Source organism: Notolepis coatsorum (genome assembly GCF_963971535.1).
Source record: "Notolepis coatsorum genome assembly, chromosome: 6".
Taxonomy (NCBI): Eukaryota; Metazoa; Chordata; class Actinopteri; order Aulopiformes; family Paralepididae; genus Notolepis; species Notolepis coatsorum.
The window spans coordinates 136,234,273-136,259,566 of NC_140170.1; the positions used below are offsets into that span (position 1 = coordinate 136,234,273).

General features: G+C 42.5%; 1 protein-coding gene across 1 annotated transcript in view; it reads left to right on the forward strand.

Moving 5' to 3' along the window:
* Positions 1 to 25,294, forward strand: part of irf6 (interferon regulatory factor 6) — a 60,904-nt gene that overhangs the window by 22,280 nt on the left and 13,330 nt on the right. The window contains exons 2-5 of the mRNA XM_084316210.1: positions 6,012 to 6,190; positions 7,639 to 7,834; positions 9,409 to 9,507; positions 9,737 to 10,006. Coding sequence (XP_084172336.1) covers positions 6,017 to 6,190; positions 7,639 to 7,834; positions 9,409 to 9,507; positions 9,737 to 10,006 — 739 coding nt within the window. The 5' untranslated portion in view covers positions 6,012 to 6,016. The remainder of the gene's footprint in view (positions 1 to 6,011; positions 6,191 to 7,638; positions 7,835 to 9,408; positions 9,508 to 9,736; positions 10,007 to 25,294) is intronic.

Genomic DNA, 25,294 nt, shown 5'->3' on the forward strand with positions numbered 1-25,294 from the left:
GTTGCCGACCGACCCTGCCGATTTAGGTGCGACCCAATATATTTTATGAGTTTAAAAAAAAAAAGTATATAAAAAAAAAAAAAAAAAAAAAATATTTTAATGACTTTTTTTTTTTACTTCATTTTTTAGCGTTTATCGCTTTTTCTGGTCAAGCATGACCGACAGAAACAGGTTGAATGGGATATAGATCAGGGGAAGACACTCTGAGAAAATACGGCGAGTCCGGGAGTCGAACTCGTGTACCCCAGATCCGTGACGGGCACGGTTGTCCCCGACGCCGAAATAGCGCCGAGATACGCGGTGAGCTACGGGAGCTCCCTTGAATGAAGTTTCATAGAAATCTTAGTCAAACATTTAGTATTATGGATATTAAACATGCTGGCAGAGTACATGCATCCATGTTGTTGTGAACATTTTAATTAAATAAAGAAATTCCCTATCCATAGTCGCCGTGGGAAAGAATAAAATAAAAAAATAAAATAAAATAAATTCCCTACCTACCCATGGCCAAACTGACAACCAACCTGAAACCAACTATTAATTTTGTTAGGCCTTATCACCGGAGGCATAAAAGTCATTAGGATACTGTTCTGCTCTGAATTGAGGGCTTATTGTGGAATTGTTTAGCTTCTTGACGATGTTAACACTGAAGCAGCCAGACGCTTGAGCACCGCGGCTGTGTTGTGTGTAACACGCTGTAGAGTCCCCGCCTCCCCGGTCGCGTGTGCACCAAACGTTCCACCCAAAAACGAAATTTCAGTCCAGATTAGGCCAAATTCGGCAATATTCCACGTTTTGCAGTTGATTCCATTTTTATTGGTTAATTCCGCGATTCCGTCCGCGATTCCGTGAACGCGGATTTCATATGGCTCTAGCCTTGTAGAATTCCACACATAAGAAAGAAAGATACTGGGATGAATAAACAAAATAGGAAATAAAATTTAGATAAGGTGCTACTGAGATGTTTTGGTGAGTTCTTTGTTTTTTTGTGGAAGTTGCCCTTCTTAAAAATGCATGAACATTCACTGATAATTGGTCTGTAGTGGAGTCTACAAGGTCTACATTGCCGGACCATGTAGAATCCGGACCTTGTAGACTGACATAATTCTGTGCATATTTCAAATAATCAAAATCTTACTTCATTCATCTTAAACATTCTTGATTTGGGGGATTGGTAGTTCCCATGAAATCTGAAGTTGTTCAAACGACAACAGCGATCCACCTTGAATTAAATCACACAGCCGAGTGAAACCTTGTTGGCTCAGTCACGAAAGGGGCTACTTAATTAATTAATCCAACCCACTTTATTTATAGAGCACATTTAAAAACAAAGTTTACGAAAGTGCTGTACAAGTCCCACAACATAAGATACATTTTCTTTTTTTCCGAAGCTTCGAATTAAAATCGAAGCTCGGCCCCGAAGCTTCGATTGCCAAAAAAAGCTTCGAAGGTCAGCCCTAGAAAATATATCACCGAAACAGAAACAACCTGTAACCTAACGCGTGTTGTTGTGATGATGTCATCAAAACGCGGCTTCAGTCATTACATGCGCAACGTGAGCTCTTCAGTCTTGCGTTCTGCAGCCTGTGATAACTCCTCTTGGGACTCGGGAGTCGCGCTGTTTCTATGTAAACTCTGCGCGCAACGCGTCCAATAAATGCGTCTTTAACATGCTTTATATCCTCGCCATTACTATATGCCTGTCGCGGTTAAAAACCTTAACTAACTTTAGCGTTAAGCTAGCTAACACCGCTTCAGTTCCTCTTTCACTCGTGTTTTTTTTTTTTTTTTTATTATTGCAAAACAAAATTATTAAAAGTCAGTACGCAACACACAATGCATAATGAAACTAACAATTAAGATGGCTAAAATGACATGCAAGCACAGAAACAGAAAGCAAAAAATATATATAATACTTTACCGTATACAGTGTATATCCAACGAAATTACCAATTATACCAATGTCTTATACAGGATATACCCCTAATACCTGTTATCTAAAACCCTACACACATATGCTCCAGCTCGAACCCCCCCCCTCCCGGACCCCTCTTTGGATAGTACCTCCATTATCCCTCGCTCCTAACCAGACACTACCATTATAAGCTAGCTTTTATTCTCTCCACCACTTCTAACCACATTGACATTTTGGATTCATTGAGACCCAGAATTCTTGCTGTAGATATTTCTTGATAAATCACATCGAGATATGTAAGAAACCAAACTTTCCGGCACATTTTTTCCGGTTGAAACCAGCGTGATGCGATCAGCTTTTTAGCTACTGTGATACCCGATAAAACCAATCTCTTTAGCTGTGGATTTACTGCAAACTCAAAAACATCATTCAATAGTAATACAGAGGGGTGTACTGGTATATTCCAAGATACGAGTTTTGATAATTGTTGGGTCACATCTTTCCAGAATGCCTTAACTGGTGGGCAGTCCCAATACATGTGCATAAATGTCCCTTCGTCTCCATTTGTACATTGGGAGCATTTGGAGTCTTGTTTAAGACTCATTCTGCTCAGTCTTATAGGAGTCAAGTATGTCCTGTGAATATAGTTAAGATTGATTTGTTGATGGTCCGGGTTCCTTGATGTAAGTCGGACATTTGCCCATGCTCCTTGCCAATCAAAGTCACTTTCCAGGTCTGGTATATCCCTCCTCCAGACAGAGTCTAGTTGGAGGGTTTCATATGAGGACGTTAGTAATTGATGATAAAAACCTGAAACAAAACCTCTCGATGTCTCTCTTTCATAGAAGAATTTGTGGTATCTGTGGTGTTCAATTGGTATGTCTAATGGAACACTGTGAGACTTCAAACATAGCCGTAACTGTATGTAAAAAAAGCCATGTGGACTTGGTGAGATTACATTTTGTGCATATTTCTCCATAACTACAAAAACCCTGGTTGTTAAAAACATCCCCTAATGAGTGTATGCCTTGCTCTTCCCATATAGGGAATCTTATAGGACGTTTTTCAATTAAGAGTGCATTGTTATTGAATAAGGGAGTGTGATTGTGCCATTTTTGTGGGTTAGGATATTTTTTGTGTGTTTCACGCCATATCCGGATCGCATGGGTAATTATGGGGCCAAATTTCCGCTCACAGTGCTTGATTGGTAATTTAGTGTATGCTATGTCCTTCAGTCTATGTGGGGCTACTATGTTTTCTTCCAATTTTCTCCAGGATACTAATGCTTGGGGATCAAACCATGTTGTCAATGGTCTTAATGTGTACGCCTTAAAATAGTGGAAAAAATCTGGAAATGCCATGCCACCGTCTGCTTTATTTCACTCGTCTTTCTTAAGCTACGTCATCCCCCGCTAAGAGTCACGGGAGATGTAGTAAATACAAGTCCTTCCATGTAGGCTAGAACGCAGTGAATGACGGTAGTTCAAGTTTCTTTATTAGTTGTCATACAAAAATACAGTACTTTTATATAAAATGCTTACTGTAGCCACTACAGTAACATCATTAAGTCTGCTATAAGCTATTCTCCCTCATGTGTGCATGTGTGCATTTTCTTTTCTCTGTAGGATAATTACAACAAAGTGCATTCAGAACAAAGCCAAGGTGCTTTAAAACTGCATAACGATTGCATAAAGACACACACACAGGACTGTTGCATTTACTACATCTCCCATGACTCTTAGCGGGGGATGACGTAGCTTACGAGAGACTACAACGATTGATGACGACTTCCTGTCCTCGCATTTCCATTTGCGGTTTAACGATACATTTTCAACAGATTGCTGCTAATTAAACACTTCATTTAAACGGAGTAACGTTAACGTTATGTCGAGTTCATACGTGTAGTGTAGTATGAACTCGTCATAACGTTAACATTACTCAGTGTCCACTGTTGCTGCCACCGTTGCGTTGGAGATGGATGGTACACTGTTAGCTCCGTAGCTAATCCGCTCCTAGACTACTGATAGCAGTACCGTTAACGTCGGAGCTGATCAATACTCAGTTTTTTTCTAATTTAGTTTAGAACCGGGTTTCGGGGGACATCCCTACTCCCAAGAGGAGTTAGTTATCACAGGCTGTAGAATGCAGGACGAGCTGCCAAGCTGCTTATGTTACATGTTGCGCATGCTACCGGTATGTCTGTAGTAGTCGCGTTATTTGACTTTCGGTCATATATTTTCGGTGCTAAAACCCTTTTTAGCCGAAAGAGCCGTTTTAACCATTTTCGGCCGATAATTTTCGGTAGCCGAATTTTCGGTGCATCCCTAGTCAGTGGAGTGGGATGTTCTGAAGCCAGATTGGAATTCGTAGATTAGATTTTTCTCTGCCAGGTACTTTTCGACCTGTTCGTAGACTATTTTCTCCATGACTTTCGAGATGGAGGTAAGAATAGAAACAGGGCGGTAGTTGCCTGGGTCTAATTTGCTGCCTTTTTTGTGCAGTGGGGTCACTCTCGCAATTTTGAAGTCCATGGGGACGTGTCCCTGTTTTATGGAGAGGTTTATTATGTGTGTGATGACTGGGGTGATGGCGGCTGCTGAGTCTCTGAGGAATTTGGAGGGGATGTTGTCATGGCCAGTGGCCTTGTTAGGTTGGAGGGCGCTCAGTTTTTTGAGTACCTCATCGGTTGTTACCATTTCTAGTTTGAAGTCGTCTTTGCGGACCCCTAGGTTTTTGTAGTATGCTACTATGTGTTCTACCCCATAATGCCCTGAGTGGGAGGGTAGTTTGTTTACCAGTGTTGTGGCTATGTTTGTGAAGAAGATGTTTTAAGTAATTGGCTACATCCAGCTTGTCTGTGATGAGCGTCTTGTCCGTCTTTATGTTTATGTTTGAGAATCTGGTTTTAAGTTTTTTTTTACTGCAGCCTAGTTGATTATTGAGTAAGTCCAGTGGTTCCGAGAGTGGAGCCTGGGGAAGAGTTATTGAAGGGGGATCTCAGCTAAATGAGGAAAAGTAGAATTTCAACTCAATGAACTCTTGATTGATTGATTGAAAACTTTAATGAACAGATTGCAGAATGGGTACAGTACAGCTCAATGGAATGCCTTTTGTCTTCACTGGCAGACGTTTGTTACAGAACATCCCTCTCTTTACCCACACATCATTTAAACATCTACAGTATAGAGTTATGCAATTTAATTAGCCTAACCATATTTTTATAAATATTTCCTCAAGATAGCAGTGGAACAGAACCTTATGGGCAACTGTGGGGGGTGAAACTATTTGGGAACCCCTGGTCTAGCAGACGATGCTAGACTCACTACATGATCACACTGTATTCTCCTGGGATCGCTGAGATTTTAAGCTGGTCATTGAGAGTGCAGGACTGATATTTGAGTAAAACAAATTATGCTATTGATCCATCGGCTGATAGTCACACACATTTTTAGCATGCATCCCTCACATTTTGTTATCAGAGTTGTGACAAAGGCAGGATATTTGGATATTTTACAGTTGAACAAACTTGAAAAATGGGCATCGTTTTCATTCAGATTGAGGTGAGATGTCAAGGGTCCCCAATCCCCAAATGGCCATGTTCATGCCCCCACCCCCAAAATCCAGATTTAGCTTGACTTTTGCAATAACCCCTTTTCTGTTCAGCTAGCATGACATGGCTGGTATCTATGGATTCAGCTCTCAAGCTTTCATATGCATTGCATGAGCCCGCTATAACCCATAGAAGATTATTGGACCGATTACCAATATATTTGTGATAAATTGGGTTCCACCGATACCACTTCTCACTGCCAATGCAGATTCTAGATTCTGAGTTCTAAACTGATACAAAGTACTGATCCGATCCATTACTTTGAATTTGCAGCAAATCAAGTAACTTTACTTTGATTTCTAGTATGTTACATGTTTCTTGGTATTGGATTTATTATTGGGGAATTTCTCTCAATACAATACCCTATTTTATCCATATGTATACCAATATCTGCATTGGTACATCCATAGTGATAAGCTATAGATATATTGTTCAGGCTCAAGTGCAGTCTATCATGGCCTAACAAACTCATCTCTTGTCTTCCAGTAAGGATGTCGGTCACCCCACGGCGCGTTCGTCTCAAGCCCTGGCTGGTTGCTCAAGTGGACAGTGGGCTCTACCCAGGGTTGGTATGGATTGACCGGGAAGCCATGCGTTTCAGGATCCCATGGAAACATGCTACACGCCACACACCCCAGCACGAGGAAGAAAACACAATCTTTAAGGTGATGAAACCTGTAAACAAGGATGTGTTTCCCACTGGTTCCTGGTTCCTAGGTTATTGGTGGTGGTGGTGGTGGTTGGCCAGATTTACTAGATTATTCGTGGTGGTGGTTGGCCAGATTCCTCAGGTTATTCGTGGTGGTCAGATTTAGTTACACAGTCAGCTGGGGGAAAGGCTGTACATGCCCCACACCACAAGAAGCACTGTTCATACGTTACTGTGTCCGTTTTGGAAAATCTATTTGTGGTGGGCCTGTAACATTGTGGTGAGTTTCCACAAATCTATGTATGGAATGCAATGCAGTGACATGTTTGCAAGTCGTCTTGAATCTTCAGTCACATATCTATCACTTTAACAACAGTCTTCCTGTGATGTCACACAGCAGCAGAGTTAACTACCTAATGCTACTTAAGTCTATTCAGTTTAACTACCTCATGCTACTTAAGTCTATTCAGTTAACTACCTCATGCTACTTAGTATGTAAGGGATAATGTATAGCTACGAGGTCATTGTCGCAAAATAATTGACCGACAGAGTTTAAAATACCGAGGCGCTTTGCCGAGGTGTTTTAAACGTCAGTGAAGGTCAATTATTTTGCGACAATGACAGAGTATAGCTATACATTATCCCGCTTATTACATGGCTAACTTACTAACAATATACCCAATTCATTTTACACCATCGACAAGACGAGATCAAATGCAGACGCAGTTGTTCTGTGTCAGTCCAAATAAAGTGATTATTATTATCGCCGGCAGACGGCAGGTGTGTCTGATTGCACTGAAACAGTGTGTCAGTGGGCTTGATTGCTCCAGCTGCGAAAAACAATAATCACTGGTGGTTATCGAAAAATAATTCACCGCTGTCGGGGGCTATTGACCAATCACAATCAAGCATTTCGGCGAATGTTAAAACGCCATGTAATAAATGCAGGTTAACTACCTCATGCTACTTTGTCTATTCAGTTAACTACATTATGCTACTTAAGTCTATTCAGTTAACTACCTCATGCTACTTAGTATATTCAGGTTAACTACCTCATGCTACTTAAGTCTATTCAGTTAAATACCTCATGCTACTTAAGTCTATTCAGTTAAATACCTCATGCTACTTAGTATATTCAGGTTAACTACCTCATGCTACACTACCACAACCATACTGTATGCCACAAGGCTTTGTTTTGTAAAGTACTTTGTAACATTTTGTTTTGTAAAGTACTTTGTAACATTTTGTTTTGAAAAGTACTATATTAGTAACGTTTAGAATAAGTTCAATTTATATTTAAAAAAAATATATAATTATTATTGAAGTTCTCATAAACTTTATTATAAACAGTCTGGTCTGTTTAATGGTAACGTCAGGCCCATGTACGTCAAACACAATTATTAGGCAAATAAAGTGGTTCTGATTTTTATGTCTGGTGTGATATTTGCCCCCCCCCCCCCCCAGGCCTGGGCATTGGAGACGGGTAAGTTCCAGGAAGGAGTTGATGAACCCGATCCTGCCAAGTGGAAAGCTCAGCTTCGCTGTGCCCTGAACAAAAGCCGTGAATTCAACCTAGTCTATGATGGCACCAAAGAGGTGCCCATGAATCCACTGAAGATATACGATGTCTGCGACATCCCACAGCCCCTGAGTAACCCAGGTAAATAACTGACATCCCACAGCCCCTGAGTAACCCAGGTAAATAACTGACAGCCCCTGAGTAACCCAGGTAAATAACTGACATCCCACAGCCCCTGAGTAACCCAGGTAAATAACTGACATCCCACAGCCCCTGAGTAACCCAGGTAACTAACATCCCACAGCCCCTGAGTAACCCAGGTAAATAACTGACATCCCACAGCCCCTGAGTAACCCAGGTAAATAACTGACATCCCACAGCCCCTGAGTAACCCAGGTAAATAACTGACATCCCACAGCCCCTGAGTAACCCAGGTAACTAACATCCCACAGCCCCTGAGTAACCCAGGTAAATAACTGACATCCCACAGCCCCTGAGTAACCCAGGTAAATAACTGACATCCCACAGCCCCTGAGTAACCCAGGTAAATAACTGACATCCCACAGCCCCTGAGTAACCCAGGTAAACAACTGTGGGTTCAAAATATATGATATTTGTGACATCCACAGCATCAGGTAAATAACTTGGGTAAATAAATGGCACTCAAGAGAGTCACCACCCATGCTAATCCCGACATCCAGTCATGAATATTTAGGTTAGTACAATGTAGACTATGACTCATAATATTGTGTATATTAAAGACTTTGCTTGGTCGCATACAGTAGCATATGCCAGATAGCATAGTCTGCCCTTTTTACATTTGTATTATTATTCTTTTATTTTTTTTAATCTACTTTTTCTCCCCATTTTCAATTTTCACGAAATCCCAATTTCGTATTATCCAATTCTACCCTCCCCTGTCTCGAACGTTGTTAGACCATGCCTCCCACTGGTCGGCTGCAATGTGGACGAAGCCTTGCATCACGTGTCCCCTCCGGTACACGAGGAGGCAGCCGTAGCATCTTTTCACCAGACAGCGCGGTCTCTCAGTGGCGAGGAGTAACACGTGGGAGGCTCATGCTGCCCCAGATACTGCCTGATTCTGCTCTACAGGCGCACCAACCGACCTGTAGGAGTCGCTGTCCACAACGTCCGATCCCCACCTACCGGCTTTCCCACCCCCTAATACTGCCAATTGTATTAGTATGAACGACCAGCCAAGCCGGAAGCAACGCCGAGAGCTGGGCTCGAACCCAGCATATCCTGCGTTAGTGGCGAGCGCCTTGCCCACTGCGCCACTTAGCCGCCCTTATTATTATTCTTTTTAAAGTGTTTTATGTCACCCCCACCGCTCGTGGCATGCTTGTGTGACCCTGTGCTTTTGTGACCTGGTGTTTGTGTGACCTGGTGCTTGTGTGACTTGATGCTTGTGTCACCTGGTGCTTGTGTGTTCTGGAAGATGATGCACAATTTTCAGGGACCCCTTTCTTCACACTGCTCTATAACATCAATTTCATCTAGTGGTCAAAAACCTTTTAAGCAAAATGGATTACAAACTAGCAGATACTACTGATTACCCCTTCGCACCCAGGTGTAACAATAACATGATGCAGAGACCCAACAAGCTCTTGTATAACTTGTATAATAAAATCATCTTTACGGCTGATGTTTCAGATGCCTCAATAGCTAATCTCTCCATATTTGTTCCCCCTCAGGGTCTTCAGATGCTGGTTCTTGGACTCCTTATGAGGAAGAGGGTGGTGACGATGATGTTCCTGATACTCCAGAATCTCTCCCTCCATACCCATCCAACGGTCAGGGTTCTGTCTATTCATCACCCTCAATGGTTTTAAACAATTCTCCTAACACCCGGCAATACAGTGTGACCTGCCGTATTTATCTGTTTTGTTAGATATTCAGTCAGTGAAGATGCATATATTGATGGATGGATACTGTAGATTGACTGATTGATCAATTGATATTGTTTTGATATTGTTTTGGCATGCAAGCTATTAACTAATGTATTTTCCTCGGTCCTACTAGGCACCAGCCCCTCTCCTCTTCTCATGTGGTCTCCCGCTGGGTCGGAGTCATCCATGCGAGCCCCAAGTGTTCCCCCTTCCATTGAGGTTTGGCCCAAAGAAGAGCCTAATAAGGTGTGGCCTAAGGAGGAGCCTGTGGATGTGGAGATGGACCCCGCACCCATGGTTGAGATGCCCCCTGCTGTTCTGCCGAATCCCATAATGCAGCCCCCTCATATACCTGAGACAATGTTGTTTGCCTCTCCAGAAATGTGGATCAGCTCTCTTCCAAGTGAGTATGCGTCCCTGCCTGTTGGATTGAGATTATTACAGCATATTACTTGCATGGGAGCATAACCATGGAGATTGTAGACTTTTGGTTGTGTTTGTAAATTCATCTGCACTCTGGGTCTGACTCCAATTAGTATTTTTCTTTTATCAAATCTTTTTCTTTATTTTTTTCCATACAATAATAATACATAAAAAGACATACCAGGACAATAACTTAATACAACAATGACAAGACAATAATTGAGACTGATTGTACAGTGATCATCCTGAGCCCCCTCCATCACCATACACGGCAGCCACGATCCCCAACCCTCGAGGACCCAGAGTCCGGCACCCCAGCGAGTCAAAGCATCATGCCTCTTTAACACCACGACCCGCCGAGGCCCCGAATCAGGGGCCCCCCCCACCCCGAGCCTGCGACCATCCGACCCAAAGCCAAAGGGGCCCAGAACATACACATAATTAATTAAACAAAAACACACAAAAAAGAAGAAAAACCGATATACATGGACACTCGCTCGTCCCCGTCCCCCCCGGTCCCCCCCTCTCGCTCGTCACCCCAGGACCTCAACGTGAGTTACATACATAATATAGCAGCTAGGGATGCCCCGATCGATCGGCCACCGATCGTTATCGGCCGATAATTAGTATAAATATGCGATCGGGGAATTCCGATAATTAGTCATATTCGCCGATCGCGGAAACTGATCAAGTGGATATCTCACTCGCTTGTCTCAGACGCACAGGACCTGCAAACTGCTCCTCCTCCCTAGCCCCGCCCGTACCCGTGTAGAGTTTGTAAACACAGAGGAGGCGGACCTCCTCTGCTGAGTCTAGATAGTGCATTCGACCTGAGCTAACGTTAGCTACCTAGCTATCGTTACTGTTTAAACAAAATTACCCAGTCAACTATTCACTTTTAGTAGGCATTGTCTAACGGTATTTAGCCGGCTAGCTACTGATAGCTCCGGATATCAACAAATGCCCCAGAAGTCTAGTGGTCCATGTTGATATCTCCGTTAGCTTGCGTTAGCTGACGTTAGTTCACCGTTCAAAACTAAATGTCCGATTGAACTAAATAGTTGTCTTAACGTCATCTAGCCGGCTAGCAGTAGCTACAGATAGCTCCTGATATCAATGTCTTATATCAATGTCTTATCAATGTCTTATAACATCTAGTCGGCCAGCTACCGATAGCTCCTGACATCAACAAACGCTCCACAAAGTCTAGTAGAGACGTGTATGCTACCTGTTAGCTCACGTTAGCGCAAGTTAGTTCACCGTTCAAAACGAAATGTCCCATTGAACTAAATAATTCACTGAGGCGTTGTATTAACGTTATATATCCGGCTAGCAGTAGCTACAGATAGCTCCTGATATCAATGTCTTATAACACTGATTCGATGCGTATTCGAGCTGAGGGCTTGCTGAGCACAGTTAAGTAACGTTATGCCAATAGGGTCCAGGTGCAGCGCCGGAGAATCCTGGCCGTAGCTCTGCTCAAGGCTACTCGAGTATAGGTCCAGGTGCAGCTCCGGAGAATCCTGGCCGTAGCTGGAGGCTACTAGAGTACACACAGACAGTGGAGCTTGTTGCGTGGTGGCGATGTCTCGCAGATAATAAAAGTACAAGTCTAATTATATAATATATATATTTTATTAAAAATAATTTTTAATTTCTTTTTAATCAAAAACGATCGGTATCGGATCGGTATCGGCCGATATGGCTCACGACGATCGGTGATCGGTATCGGTGGCAAAAAACGTGATCGGGGCATCCCTGCTATCAACCAAATCGCGATATTAGATTAATTAACCCCTATAACGTGCAGTGGATATCTCCAGATAGATCACATCAAGATGGGTGAGAATCCATACCTTCGGGCAGAGTTTGTCTGGGTGTATCCAACGTGAGGCAATCAATTTTTTTTGCGGCTGTGAGGCCGGCCAAAATTAGTCTTTTCACATGTGTAGAGGTCGGTAATTGAGAGACATCATTCAATAACAATACAGAAGGAGATACAGGTATGGTCAGAGGGAAAATAGCTGAGAGGTAACATTTTCCCAAAAAATCTCAACAGGAGGGAATTCCCAGTACATATGCATAAATGTTCCTGTGGCACCGTTTGGACACAAGGTACATCGAGAGTCAGGTCTGAGACCCATTAGATTCAATCGTCTAGGGGTTAAATAAGTCCTGTGAATTTTTTTTGATGAATCTGTTGGTGATCTGGGTTGCGTGAGGATAACCAAAAATGTTCCCAGACTGCATCCCAATCAAAATCTACATCCAACTCTGGGACATCCTTTCTCCAAATCGTATCCAGGGGGAGGTCTTTATACGAGGACATAAGTAAATGGCGATAAAAGTCAGAAACGAAGCCTCTCGATGTCTCTTTGTCATAAAAGAATTTGTGAAAACGGTGATGCACTAGTGCAGTGCTTCTCAAACTTTTTCTGTCAGGCCCCCCTTTGGCGGACCAAAATATTTTGCGCCCCCCCCCCCCCCTCGCCCCAACAAAAATAGTCATGAAATGGGCCATGTTTAAATGTATTGAAATAACACCAATATCGTGACCTTTCAACACCTGACAACACCTTCCCTCGCGAGAGCCACCTTGCCTCGCTGTGAAACGGCACTGCAGAATGGTCAGTTCCCATCTCCTCACACAGCGCAGAGAACAGGCGCGCTTTCAGGGGTCTGGTTTTGATGAAATTTACCACGTTTATAACTTCTGTCAACCTCATTCAGCTCAGGGCTAAGCTGTCTTGACGCTGGCGCCTCTCTGTGAATTTACAGTGCGTCCATTGCGCGTTTGGCGAGACCCCCTTGATGAGCGCCTGTAGCCCCCTCCTTTTCCCTGCCATGGCCTGCGCACCGTCAGAGCAAAAGCCCACACAGTTCTCCCATTTCAGTCCATGTTCTGTCGGGTAACTGTCAATAATTTTGAAGAGCTCATCAGCTGTCGCTCTGTTTTTGACATATTTGCAAAACAGCAGATCTTCACTCAGTGACTGGGAATTTACAAAGCGAACATGGGAAATAAGCAAACAGTCTTTATTGCTGTCAGTCTTTGACAAGGCAACACTCATGTCATCCTCAAGGCTCAACTTGGCCCTATATTTTGTTTCCAGAGCTGTCATGGATGAAAAGCCAGCTTCACACAGATATGTGGTGCTGAATGGTATCAACACCTTAACTGCTGCATCATGAGATACTTGGTACTCGGCACCACACTCTGAAACTAGCTCTCCAGGTGGTATCAGATGAGATTTCAATTAGTTCTTCCAAGAGTTCGGATGGAGATGTGTCAGGAAGCTTTGTTTCAATGTTGTCTAAAGTTTTTTTTTATCCAGAGTAACTTGGTGATCCTTTTCTTTTTTGTATTTTATTTTATTATTATTTTTTAAACAAACATATAAACAAACATGACAACACACGATAAGATATACAAGCATTAATTGTCAGGGCACATCCAATGAGTTCACATTTTAGTTAGTTGTCTTATATAAGATATACCCCTAATACCTGTTATCTAAAAAAACCTACACACATATGCTCAGCTCGAACCCCCCCCTCCCGGACCCCACCTTGAGAAGTACCTCCACTATCCCTCGCACCTAACCAGACACTACCATTATAAGCTAGCTTTTATTCTCTCCACCACTTCTAACCACATTGACATTTTGGATTCATTGAGACCCAGAATTCTTGCTGTAGATATTTCATGGTAAATTACATCGAGATATGTAAGAAACCAAACTTTATGGCACATTTTTTCCGGTTGAAACCAGCGTGATGCGATCAGCTTTTTGGCTACTGTGATACCCGATAAAACCAATCTCTTTAGCTGTGGATTCACTGCAAACTCAAAAACATCATTCAATAGTAATACCGAGGGGTGTACAGGTATATTCCAAGATACGAGTTTTGATATTTGTTGGGTCACATCTTTCCAGAATGCCTTAACTGGTGAGCAGTCCCAATACATGTGCATAAATGTCCCTTCGTCCCCATTTGTACATTGGGTGCATTTGGAATCTTGTTTAAGCCCCATTCGACACAGTCTTATAGGAGTCAAGTATGTCCTGTGAATATAGTTAAGATTGATTTGTTGATGATCCGGGTTCCTTGATGTAAGTCGGACATTTGCCCAGGCTCCTTGCCAATCAAAGTCATTTTCCAGGTCTGGTATATCCCTCCTCCAGACAGAGTCAAGTTGGAGGGTTTCATACGAGGACGTTAGTAATTGATGATACAATTCTGAAACAAAACCTCTCGATGTCTCTCTTGCGTAGAAGAATTTGTGGTATCTGTGGTGTTCAATTGGTCTGTCTAATGGAACACCGTGAGACTTCAAACATAGCTCTAACTGTTTGTGAAAAAGCCATGTGGACTTGGTGAGATTAAATTTTTTGCGTATTTCTTTATCACTACAAAAACCCTGTTTGTTAAAAACATCCCCTAATGAGTGTATGCCTTGCTCTTCCCATATAGGGAATCTTATAGGTCGTTTTCCAATTAAGAGTGCATTGTTATTGAATAAGGGAGTATGATTGTGCCATTTTTGTGGGTTAGGATTTTATTTTTGTGATTCACGCCATATCCGGATCGCATGAGTAATTATGGGGCCAAATTTTCGTTCACAGTGCTTGATTGGTAGTTTAGTGTATGCTATGTCCTTCAGTCTATGTGGGGCTACTATGTTTTCTTCTATTTTTCTCCAGGATGCTAATGCTTGGGAGTCAAACCATGTTGTCAATGGACTTAATGTGTACGCCTTAAAATATAGGAAAAAATCTGGAAATGTCATGCCACCATCTGCTTTATTTCTCTGTGCGGTGGATCTTTTTATACGTGGTGGTTTGTTATTCCAAATAAATTTGTATGTGGAGGAGTGTAATCTTTTACAGTAACCCTCTGGAGGGGGTAACGGTAGCATTGAACAGAAGAAGTTGATTTTAGGTAGTACATCCATCTTAACTATTGATATCCGTGCTTGTACTGTGTTTTTAAGTTTTGCCCATCTATCAAGGTCGTCTTTGATTTTGTTTTGGATTTTTGTGTAGTTGTGCTTCACCGTTTGTCTTATGGTAGGGAATATTTCCACTCCCAAGCATCTGAAATGTTTTACCATCGGTATCTGTCCTGGGAGGGTTGTATCTTTTTTTGCAGGGGTGTTAAGTGGAAGGAAAGCCGACTTCGGCCAATTTATCTTAAATCCCGATAAATCACCAAAGTCCTCAATCAACTTGAGCAGATGAGGCAATGTGGTGTTGGGGTTTTGCATGAACAATATTACATCGTCCGCATATAAACAAATTTTTTGTTGTGTGCCCGTGATTACGATTGGTTCTATGGATTGGGATTAGGGATGTCCCGATCGCCTTTTTTTGCTTCCGATCCGATCCCGAGCATGTGATTTTAAATATCTATCGATCCGATCGTTTCCGATCCGATCTTTCACATTAGTAATCAATTTTGACGCATTTTTGTCAGAAACTGGCAGAGTGAGACAAGCCCATCTGTTGCCTATAATAGTCCGGGGGCGCGAGCGCGGAGGCGTTTGTTATTACATTCACCCTGAGAAATGTGCTTCTGCTTCATATGAGAAATATTAAAAGTTTCAATATATGTTTGCACATTAGTATACATTCAGTGTTCGACTTACGTAATGGTCCATTCTGGTCTGAAACGCCGACGATAAACCTCAGTCACGTAACGTTATCCTCCAGGTGAAAATTTAGTCTGAAAACTTCGCCTCCAGCCTGCTGCTTCATGAGTTTTTCCTCCACGCGGAATCTCCTCCTTGCAAACATTGCAACTGGCTTGACTTTATATTTTAAAATGCTTAGTTCCAAACCTCTGACATTAAGTCTAGCTGCTCAAGTCAGTGGATATTAACCGTGTTTCGGGAGCGACGTGTTGTTGTTGTGGTCGCGTGTAGCGTGTAGCGTCTAAATTAAAGGGAATGTTTGTTGCAACGGTGAAAATTAAAGGGGAATGTGTTTGTTGTGGATAATTATTCTGCTCTGTGTGACAATAAATACATTAATGATGATATATTATATGTAATTTAAAACCAAAACTAAGGCCTCTGTATGAGTTTAAGACGTGGACATGGTCATGTTTGTTGAATAAAATTTTACTTTTTTTGACTGCCGATTTTTATTATTATTTTTTCCCGATCCCCGATACTCTGAAAAGCACGTGATCGACGCCGATTCCGATCACGTGATCGGATCGGGACATCCCTAATTGGGATTGTCTTATATATTGTGCTAAAGGCTCTAATGATAGATTGAACAGTCCGGGACTAAGAGGACAACCCTGTCTGGCAGAGCGTGATACCGGAAATATTTTGGAGATGATTGTGCCTCTTGTAATCATGGCCGATGGGTCTTTGTATAATACTTTAATCATATCGATGAATCCTTTTCCTAACCCCATCCTTTCTAGCACTGCCCACAGATACGACCATTCCAGCCTGTCAAAGGCCTTCATAGCATCCAGGGACAGCATCGCCTTAGGTATGGTGTCCTCCTTGTCGGCATCAAGTACGTGCAGTATTCGTCTTATGTTCTCAGTGATCAGGCGGCCTCCTATGAAGCCAGTTTGGTCCGGGTGAACTAAAGACGTCATATGCTTTTGTAATCTGATGGCTAATACCTTAGAGTACAGTTTGATATCTGTTCCGAGGAGGCTTAAAGGTCTATAACTACCGCACTCGTTGGGGTCTTTGTCTTTTTTAAGGAGGACTGTTATGAGTGCAATATTGTCATTCTTATGGAAGTTCCCCTCCTTGACTGAGTATAAGATCATATTTAGTAATAAGGGGCCAATTATGTCCCAACAAGAAAGGTAAATTTCTGATGGGAAACCGTCTCTTCCAGGAGCCTTACCACTTTTCATTGCGGTTATGGCCTTCTTGAGTTCCTCTAGTGTGATCGGTGTTTCTAACTGTTTAGCGTCATCCTCTGAAAGTTTAGGGAGAATAATTTGATTAAGAAATGTGTCCATTTTGTTTTGATCGAAGGTCGTTTCTGATTTATATAAGTCGGAGTAGAATACTTTGAATGTATCGTTTATTTTTACAGGATCTGTTACAAGTACTTGTTGTGCTCTAATGGTAGTTATATCTGCAAATGTTGCATTCATTCTTAATCGCATGGCTAATAGGTGGCTGGGTTTGGAACCTTGGGAGTACTGCTGTTGTCTTGTGCTGCGTATTTGTATTTCCGATTGTTGTCTGTATATGGCATTGATCTCTATTTTTAGTACGTTAACTTGATTTTCTAGTCGAGTTGAGTTGTTGTATTTTAGAGAATTAAATAACGTTGAGTAAAGCGTTTCCAGCTCAGCCAGTTTTGTGCATTGATTCTTGCGCATTTTGGAGGAAAAGCTATCCGTGAAATCTTTGATCATTCCCTTTACCGACATCCATATTATTCTGGGGTCTTGCACCGAGTTTGCATTCTCCCGTTGGAATACTATAAGAGCTTCTTTGAGTTGTGTAATGAATTCCTTGTTATTAAGCAGCAACGAGTTAAATCGCCATCTTGGGGCTCGGGAGGATAGTATACCAAATGTACCTTTAAGGAGTAAATAACAGTGATCTGATATCTGATCTTGGGTATCATTTCCACTTCATAATTATCAAATAGTCTCTGTGATGCAAAGACATAATCTATTCTGGATAGTGTATTATGTCTCGCAGATCGACAAGAGTACTTTCGGGTCGTGGGATTAAGTAACCGCCATAAGTCATTTACACCTGTAATCTTCGACCAATCCTTTAATGCCTTCGATGAATTATTTTGTTCGCTGGAAAAGGCGAGGTAAGATTTGTCCATCCTTGGGTTCCAGATGGCATTAAAATCCGCTCCTATTATAAATGAGTAATCGGGAATGTCTAACATTGCATTGGTTAGTGTAGTGAAGAAATCTTCTTCGTACAAATTTGGGGCGTATACCGCTATCAACGCTATTTTCCTGTTCTTGGTGAACCTTTTCTGTGTTTTATTAAATAATGATTTTCTGATTTTGAGAAATGGTCAAACTTATCCAAATATGGTATTTTCATGGAGAACAGTGCAGCTGCAACAGATGGCACTTTAGTGATAATTTTCTGTAAATCTCAAGGCCCCCCTGTCATGCCCCACACTTTGAGAAACACTGCACTAGTGGAACATCCCATGGAACGCCATGAGCCTTCAGAGCTGCTCTTATTTGTAAATAAAAGAAAAAGGAGGTACCGGGGAGATCATATCCGTTGGATAGATCCTGGAAAGAGCGGAGACCAGAGTTATCGAATATATCCCCCAACGTGTGGATGCCTTTCTTTTCCCATCTAGGGTACCTAATGGGTTGTTGTCTAATAAGGATGAGATTGTTATTGAATAGAATATGAATTTCTGCAATTTCTGCCAGTAACCAACAGGAGGAGGTAACGGGAGCATGGAGCTGATAAAGTTAATTCTGGGTAAAATATAAATGTTAATTATTGACGCACAGGCCTGTAATGAATTTTTTTATTTGGACCATCTGTTGAAGTCATTCGTAATCCTGTCACCCAAGATGGTGTAATTATACCTTACCGTCTGGCTAATAGTGGGGAATATTTCAATCCAGAGACATTTAAAGTGCTCCACCATAAGTATGTTTGCAGGTAGGATGGTAGCCTTCATGGGCTCATTAAGTGGAAGAAAAGCAGATTTTGGCCAGTTGATCTTAACACTTTAATCGCCATGGGTTAAATTCATAATTTACCATCCCTCGCCAGCTCTATTTGTCTATGGAGAAGTTCCCCTTCTTTGCAGGGCTATAACTTTTTAAATTCTATTGCTAAATTGCCATTATTATGGCCCATTCAATGTCCTATATGTATTGTTCAGGGTGTAGCAACGTTAACGTTTTTCATTCACATATTCATACTAAAATATGGTCTAAAGTATAAGTATGTTATCGTTTTCTGCAGCCTTCTTCAGAACATGATTTATAGCCCTAAATGCATTATATTGATGATAGTTTGGTAGGAATCTGTGCGAGATAAAAAGTTTCAACTGGACGTACTTCTAGAAGTTTCTACGCATCATCTGATGTTGACCGGATGGGCGGGGGATCGTTTATAATTCCGTGGGCAGCGTTAGATGATTCATCCAGAGTGGGTCATATGTTCATCAGATCAGTTAGTATAGAATACGTTAGAAAATAACGCTGAATCTTACCGTGGCTTCCTCGCGCCGCTGGCAGATGAGTGTGGAACAGATTTTTTTCTATTATGGGATGTAGAAATGCCCGATCCATTTCCAGGTTGTATAATAGTATATATGTCCAAATAACGTTGTTTATTGAGTTAGGGCGAGCAATCTATTATCCAGTGTTTCAAGTAGAGTTGTTCCGATACCGATACTGGTATCGGAAAAGCCGCCGATACTGGCTAAAATGCTGGTATCGGTATCGGCGAGTACCCTCTAATGCTGCGCTCCGATACCATATGACGTAATTTATCAACAACACTGGTCTGTTGAGTAAGCATTATAAAACAAACGTGTGCTTAATCGATTAAAGTGTCAATGCCATTTGTCATTTTAACAGCAGATACTTTCTTAAATGTCATCGTCCCGACAGAGCGGTGTTGACGGAGAGCTCATGGGTTCGCTTGGTGGCTGGTGTTATTAGCGTCAGCTAACCGAAAGCTAGCTTTAACATTACCTTGGCTAAAGTTGGGGCTATTCATATAATCCAGCAATAATGGCTGCAGACCTGCAAGCAAAGTACAGCAAGTTGGCAAAGGAGTATTCCAAGTTAAATCACAATGTCACCAGTAACGTTACAGTCTTCTATGGTCTTCCCATATACCGGTAGCTCATGCTAGCTAACGGTAACGTCGTGATTGCACAATTGCACGTCGCGTACACAATTAATGACATGTTGCGGACAGCCATATCGGCGACAATGTTTAGCTTTTAGTGCCAAATGATAAGAGTCTGAGGCGGAGTCTCAAAAGAGAATGTTGAATATTTATTGTGCAAAAATCACAACAGATACGACTGCTACTGAACGGAGCCTTGTAGACAGACTGAGTAGGGTATATCTGCAGAGCCAGTGGGTAGCGAGTGCAGCAACGTATAATGTCCGTGTGGATCATTGGAGTAGGGTATATCTGCAGTGCTGAAGCCCCATACTCATTGATTAATGATACTAATACAAATCTATACAATCACCTGTTGTTGAATAAATACCATTACTTTCTAGTTATGACTAAAAAACAGTATATATAAAACAGTATTTGTTAAAAAATATATATATATATATTTATAAAAAAATTATATAATATCGTTTTTTTTTTTTTTTTATGTATGCACTGGTATCGGATAAGTATCGGTATCGGCCGATACCCAAAGCTTAGGTATCGGAATCGGATCGGAAAGGAAAAAATGGTATCGGAACATCTCTAGTTTCAAGATGGAGTCGCGGGAGCTATAGCGAGTGGCCGGACCACATATGGATGAGTACTACCGGTTCAAAGGTTAATATCCGGTTGGCGATCTGCCGATCGGCCACCAGATGGCGCTCTTGAACCCCCCCCCCCCGGTGCCCCCCCGGCAGGTCACCGGACTCCGGCCCTAGTAGGGCCGGAGTCCGGTGTCCTGCCGGAGGGGCCTCCTCCCGGGGGCTGGCGGCCGGCCACCGGCCGGCCACCGGCCCTGGCACTGGATATGCCCCCCTGTGTGTGTGGAGGATCTGCAAATACACACACACACACACACACACACACACACACACACACACACGAGAGAGAGGTCAGGGAGCCACCAAGCAGGGTCCTCTACAGAACGGGCTAGGGTTCAAGGCTTAGTGGGGTTTCGTTGTATCGTGTCATTTGACTCTGTGTGTGGGTCATGCGTCCGTCTCTCTCTCTCTGTCTCTCTCGGGATGACAGAGAATGATATCTGTCTGTAGTGACTCTGATTTATAGATTGTGTCTGACGTGATGCTTAGTTCATGACATTAAATAGCTAAGATTATCTTACATACGTTAAGCGTGTCAGAGTTAAATTTATATGAGGTGGGACATGGTTACCTTTCTATGTGTGTGTGTGTGTAATCTGGCCTTAAATATCGAAGCTCACTGTCTCGTCTATATAAGCGTTTGGTTCATGGACACACTGTACCATAATTATGTCTACTGCCACAGACAGACCCCGCTGTTGCTCCTATCTGTTCTGCTACGTTCCTGATAGTGAAATCGACCGTCAAGAAAAGGCTGCAGATCTAAAAACCTTGATCGTCGGTAAATGGGCAGGGGAATGGGAGATCCTCGATGTTCACTCTGAATACGAACAAGATGATGCAACGCGCTGTTATCTTTCACCTTCCTATTTTAAGTGGACGCAGACTAAGTTCTTCTGTGCAAGAAAGACCATGGAAGCTGCCTTGGGGACATTGGCGGAACGGGTGACCGTCACATACCTGGACGACACCACCGACATGGTAGAGATTGTACGGCTCGCAAAGCTCACCATAAAATACGCTGTATCTAAGCACTGTACGTATCATGATGACTCCGAGTCTGACGACGACAGTCACTACAGAGGCAAGCCCAAGAAGAAAGGATATGGACCCAAGAAGCATAATTGGCAATATAAACCAGCATATTGGTATGTACATCCTCGTCATACTTCAGGTGTCGTGAAGCCCTACACCCGGGAGAGGAGATGGGTGTATGATGTGCAAATGGGACTTAGGCCGTTTTGTGTTCTTTCTCCTATAGATGTGCCGTCTGCTGCTGTGACGAGTCATACGACATCTGCTGCCATGCCCGTGGAATATCTCGACAATGATGACTCAACCGATATTGAAGAGTGGTTCCCACCCGTCGCTCCGGCTGTTCGTATAATTACGAGGAGGATTGTAAGACGTAATCCCGATTTCATGGCAGAATAAAATACAAGCAAATACAATTTGTATTGATGTTTCTTTATTACAATATAATAATATCAGTGTGTTACATTCATCATCAAGAGTATCCTGTTTTTGAAACTCACGGTACTCTATTAGCCGATCGTTTTCCCATTCGCTCTTGACAGTGTCTTATTCCTTCTGATATCCTGTCGTGACAAACGGGAACCGGTTGTTAGTCCTCCTGGTACTGACACCGAGATCAATAAGTGCGTGACTATAACTCATGGTACGTGTGAGGAATATGACTGTCTGTGCGAATAGTCTGTTCCTTACACTTAGCATAACCACCCCACAGATATAACTCTGTGATAGCAAGCTTTAACTGGCTGTCTGTGGGATAAGCGTAGGGGAATGCCTGTGTATCGAATGTCACTGGTTTTACGAAATGGTATTGTGTCATTCTAGCATGCAATGACTCCACGTAAGCATGAGTTGTCGTGTTGCCATTGGTCACAATACTTTTATCAGAGTTAGTGGTCATGAGGACGGGCGTAGGCCTGACCATAGCCCCACCCTTTCCTTTCACATCAACCCAGGTAGGACTACCCTCCATAATGCCTTTGCACTGCTCGACTACAGAACCCCTCATAAGGCCTTCATCCCATATAATCATCAGACTGTTGATACAATCATTGAATGGGAACGTCTCACTTTGCTTACTCACTGATGTACACAGTGGCACTACGAAGGATACAGCCTTTTGAAACATTGTTTTCCCTGCATTGGGCACACCCCATATGGCAAACGTATTGCGTTTCCCCATCTTCTTCCTAGACCAGAGATGAAATACACGGCAGAAGTAGTTAATATCATATCCCTGATACCTAACAATATCAGCTAAAACATTCGGACAAGGCAACGCCTCCCATAACGGCCGACTGTCTATATGCTGTGAACCCATGAGATAGTCAGAGGCCGACTTCTTTTCTATGATCTCAATCTTAGCGGCCTGGAGTATATTATTTAGAATATACTGTCCTCTGGCCATGCTGTTGAAGTAAATGGACGGTAGAAAGGTTCGGACGTCTTCGTGGCAGACAACACCTTTAGCGACACATTCGTCCACGTATGTCCTGAAGTGGCTACCTTGTTTCGACAGGTAAATGTCGTCTCTTGATTGTAGTTCATCTCTGGAGGGTGTCTGTAACATGACTTGGCCAGATGGCGAAGGGTCACAAGTATTCGGCAAGGAAACTGTGTTTATTAACAGTTGTGTACCCATGCTACACACACACTTGAACGTCGTCCTCTTATTAGTGAACGGGTCAATATGAATGTCGTCCGATCCACATCCCGTAAAGGGAATTTCCTGTTTTGATAGGAAATATCCTGTGACAAGGCGGAGGAAACCATATCTCGCGATGGCACCTCCACTGTCTCTCTTTGATGTCACCTTTTGGGGACAGAACGGCGCAGGGGAATCCTCCTGTTTGAGAATTGACCAATGATTAGCCACCAGAGCATTGAGATCCTTCTTGAAACTACACAAATAGGTTGGTGAATAGTCGGTACCATCGATGATGACATGGGTGTGATACTGTCTATTTATCTCGTTGGAATAACACCATTTCTCAATACCATGTAGTCTGAATACAATCTCCAAGTCCTCTTCGAAATGAAAGCTATTCCTAGTAGCGGCTTGCGTCAAGCTTAATTGCACACCATTCATCCAAGTCTTGGGAGACTGGTAGCCCCATTTGATCAGGTAACAGATTCCAGACATGACTGTACACTTACGGAGCAGTGTTGCAGTGTGTTCGTCGATCAGATGTTTATATAGATGGAAGAGAGAGAGAGAGAGAGACGGACGCATGACCCACACACAGAGTCAAATGACACGATACAACGAAACCCCACTAAGCCTTGAACCCTAGCCCATTCTGTAGAGGACCCTGCTTGGTGGCTCCCTGACCTCTCTCTCTCTCTCTCTCTCTCTCTCGTGTGTGTGTGTATTTGCAGATCCTCCACACACACTCACACTCGCACACATAGGGGGGCATATCCAGTGCCAGGGCCGGTGGCCGGCCGCCAGCCCCCGGGAGGAGGCCCCTCCGGCAGGTCACCGGACTCCGGCCCTAGTAGGATTGAATTCTGGGGTCCTGTACCGAACCAGCATTAAACTGGAGGAATTCAGTGAGCTTCTCTTTAAATTGCAAAAAGAAAAAATTCATTTAGCGGAGCCGGGAGAGGTGAGCACTGGCTGCAGGCAGCACTGCAGCCAGGTGCTAGTCAGTTTGTGTAAAAATGGCAAGCGCAATATAAATCAATCTTCATTACACCTTTAAAAACATAGCCATTAACATTACATAGGCCTACACACATCTTGCCATAGCGTTAGCAGTTTGTACAACACAACACACGTTTTAACTATGGTAGCCCGCCAGCTAATACAGTCAATGAAATGTTACCGTAGCTACTAGCTAGCAGAGGAGGAAATGGGAGTCTGAGAGGCGGGGTGTTTAAAGACAATGATAGGCGTTTATTCAACATCCAAGAAGGCTAACATACAACTGTGTTTACTAACTCCAACCGGGACTATTGCCGTTTTCCGACTGCATGTTGATGTTATGAACTCCTCCTAACGTTACCGGAGCTGATAACATTGCCTGAGCTGAAGGTCCGTGACACTAAAATGTCCGTGGGGACCCGCCAACCCATAGATAGTTCCAACTCACCGAATTACGTAATCCACCACAGTTGCACTCAATATTTAAATAATGTTAGTCTAAATAAATGTAGACTGATAATGTACGTATTTTAAAAATAGAATGAACAGAGCAGTGTTTTTAAACGGTACAGTGTGTGTGTGTTAGTTTGATGTATGCTGCCATTTATATTGATGGCTTTCTAATTTGTTTATTTATTTTAAATAACAGTGACACTTTTCCCTTTGATAAGAAATCCAGCCATATTCCTTTCATTGTATTTCAAATACTGCACTTTAATTTCAAGCAGAAAACGAATCTTTCCATTAAGAACTGACAATCAGGGAATTTAAACATGGTTGACATTGTTTTTTTGTGTTTATATTAAAGAAAGGAAAGTCTAGTGCTGGCTGAGCATATTGTTTGTTTGCACTAAGTTAATACTTTGACAAATGTACGGTAGCCTATATTTTTCAGTCAGTTCGGTCTTTGTGTGCCAAACATTATTTAAGGCTGTTAACACTGTAAACTTTTTTTATATATATATATATATATATATATAGAGAAGCATGTTTAGATTTGAGTGTTCAATTCTTTTTTTAATAAAAATTAACGTATATCGAACCGAACCTAAAACCGTGACCCCAAAACCGTGAACCGAACCGTCCATTTTGTGA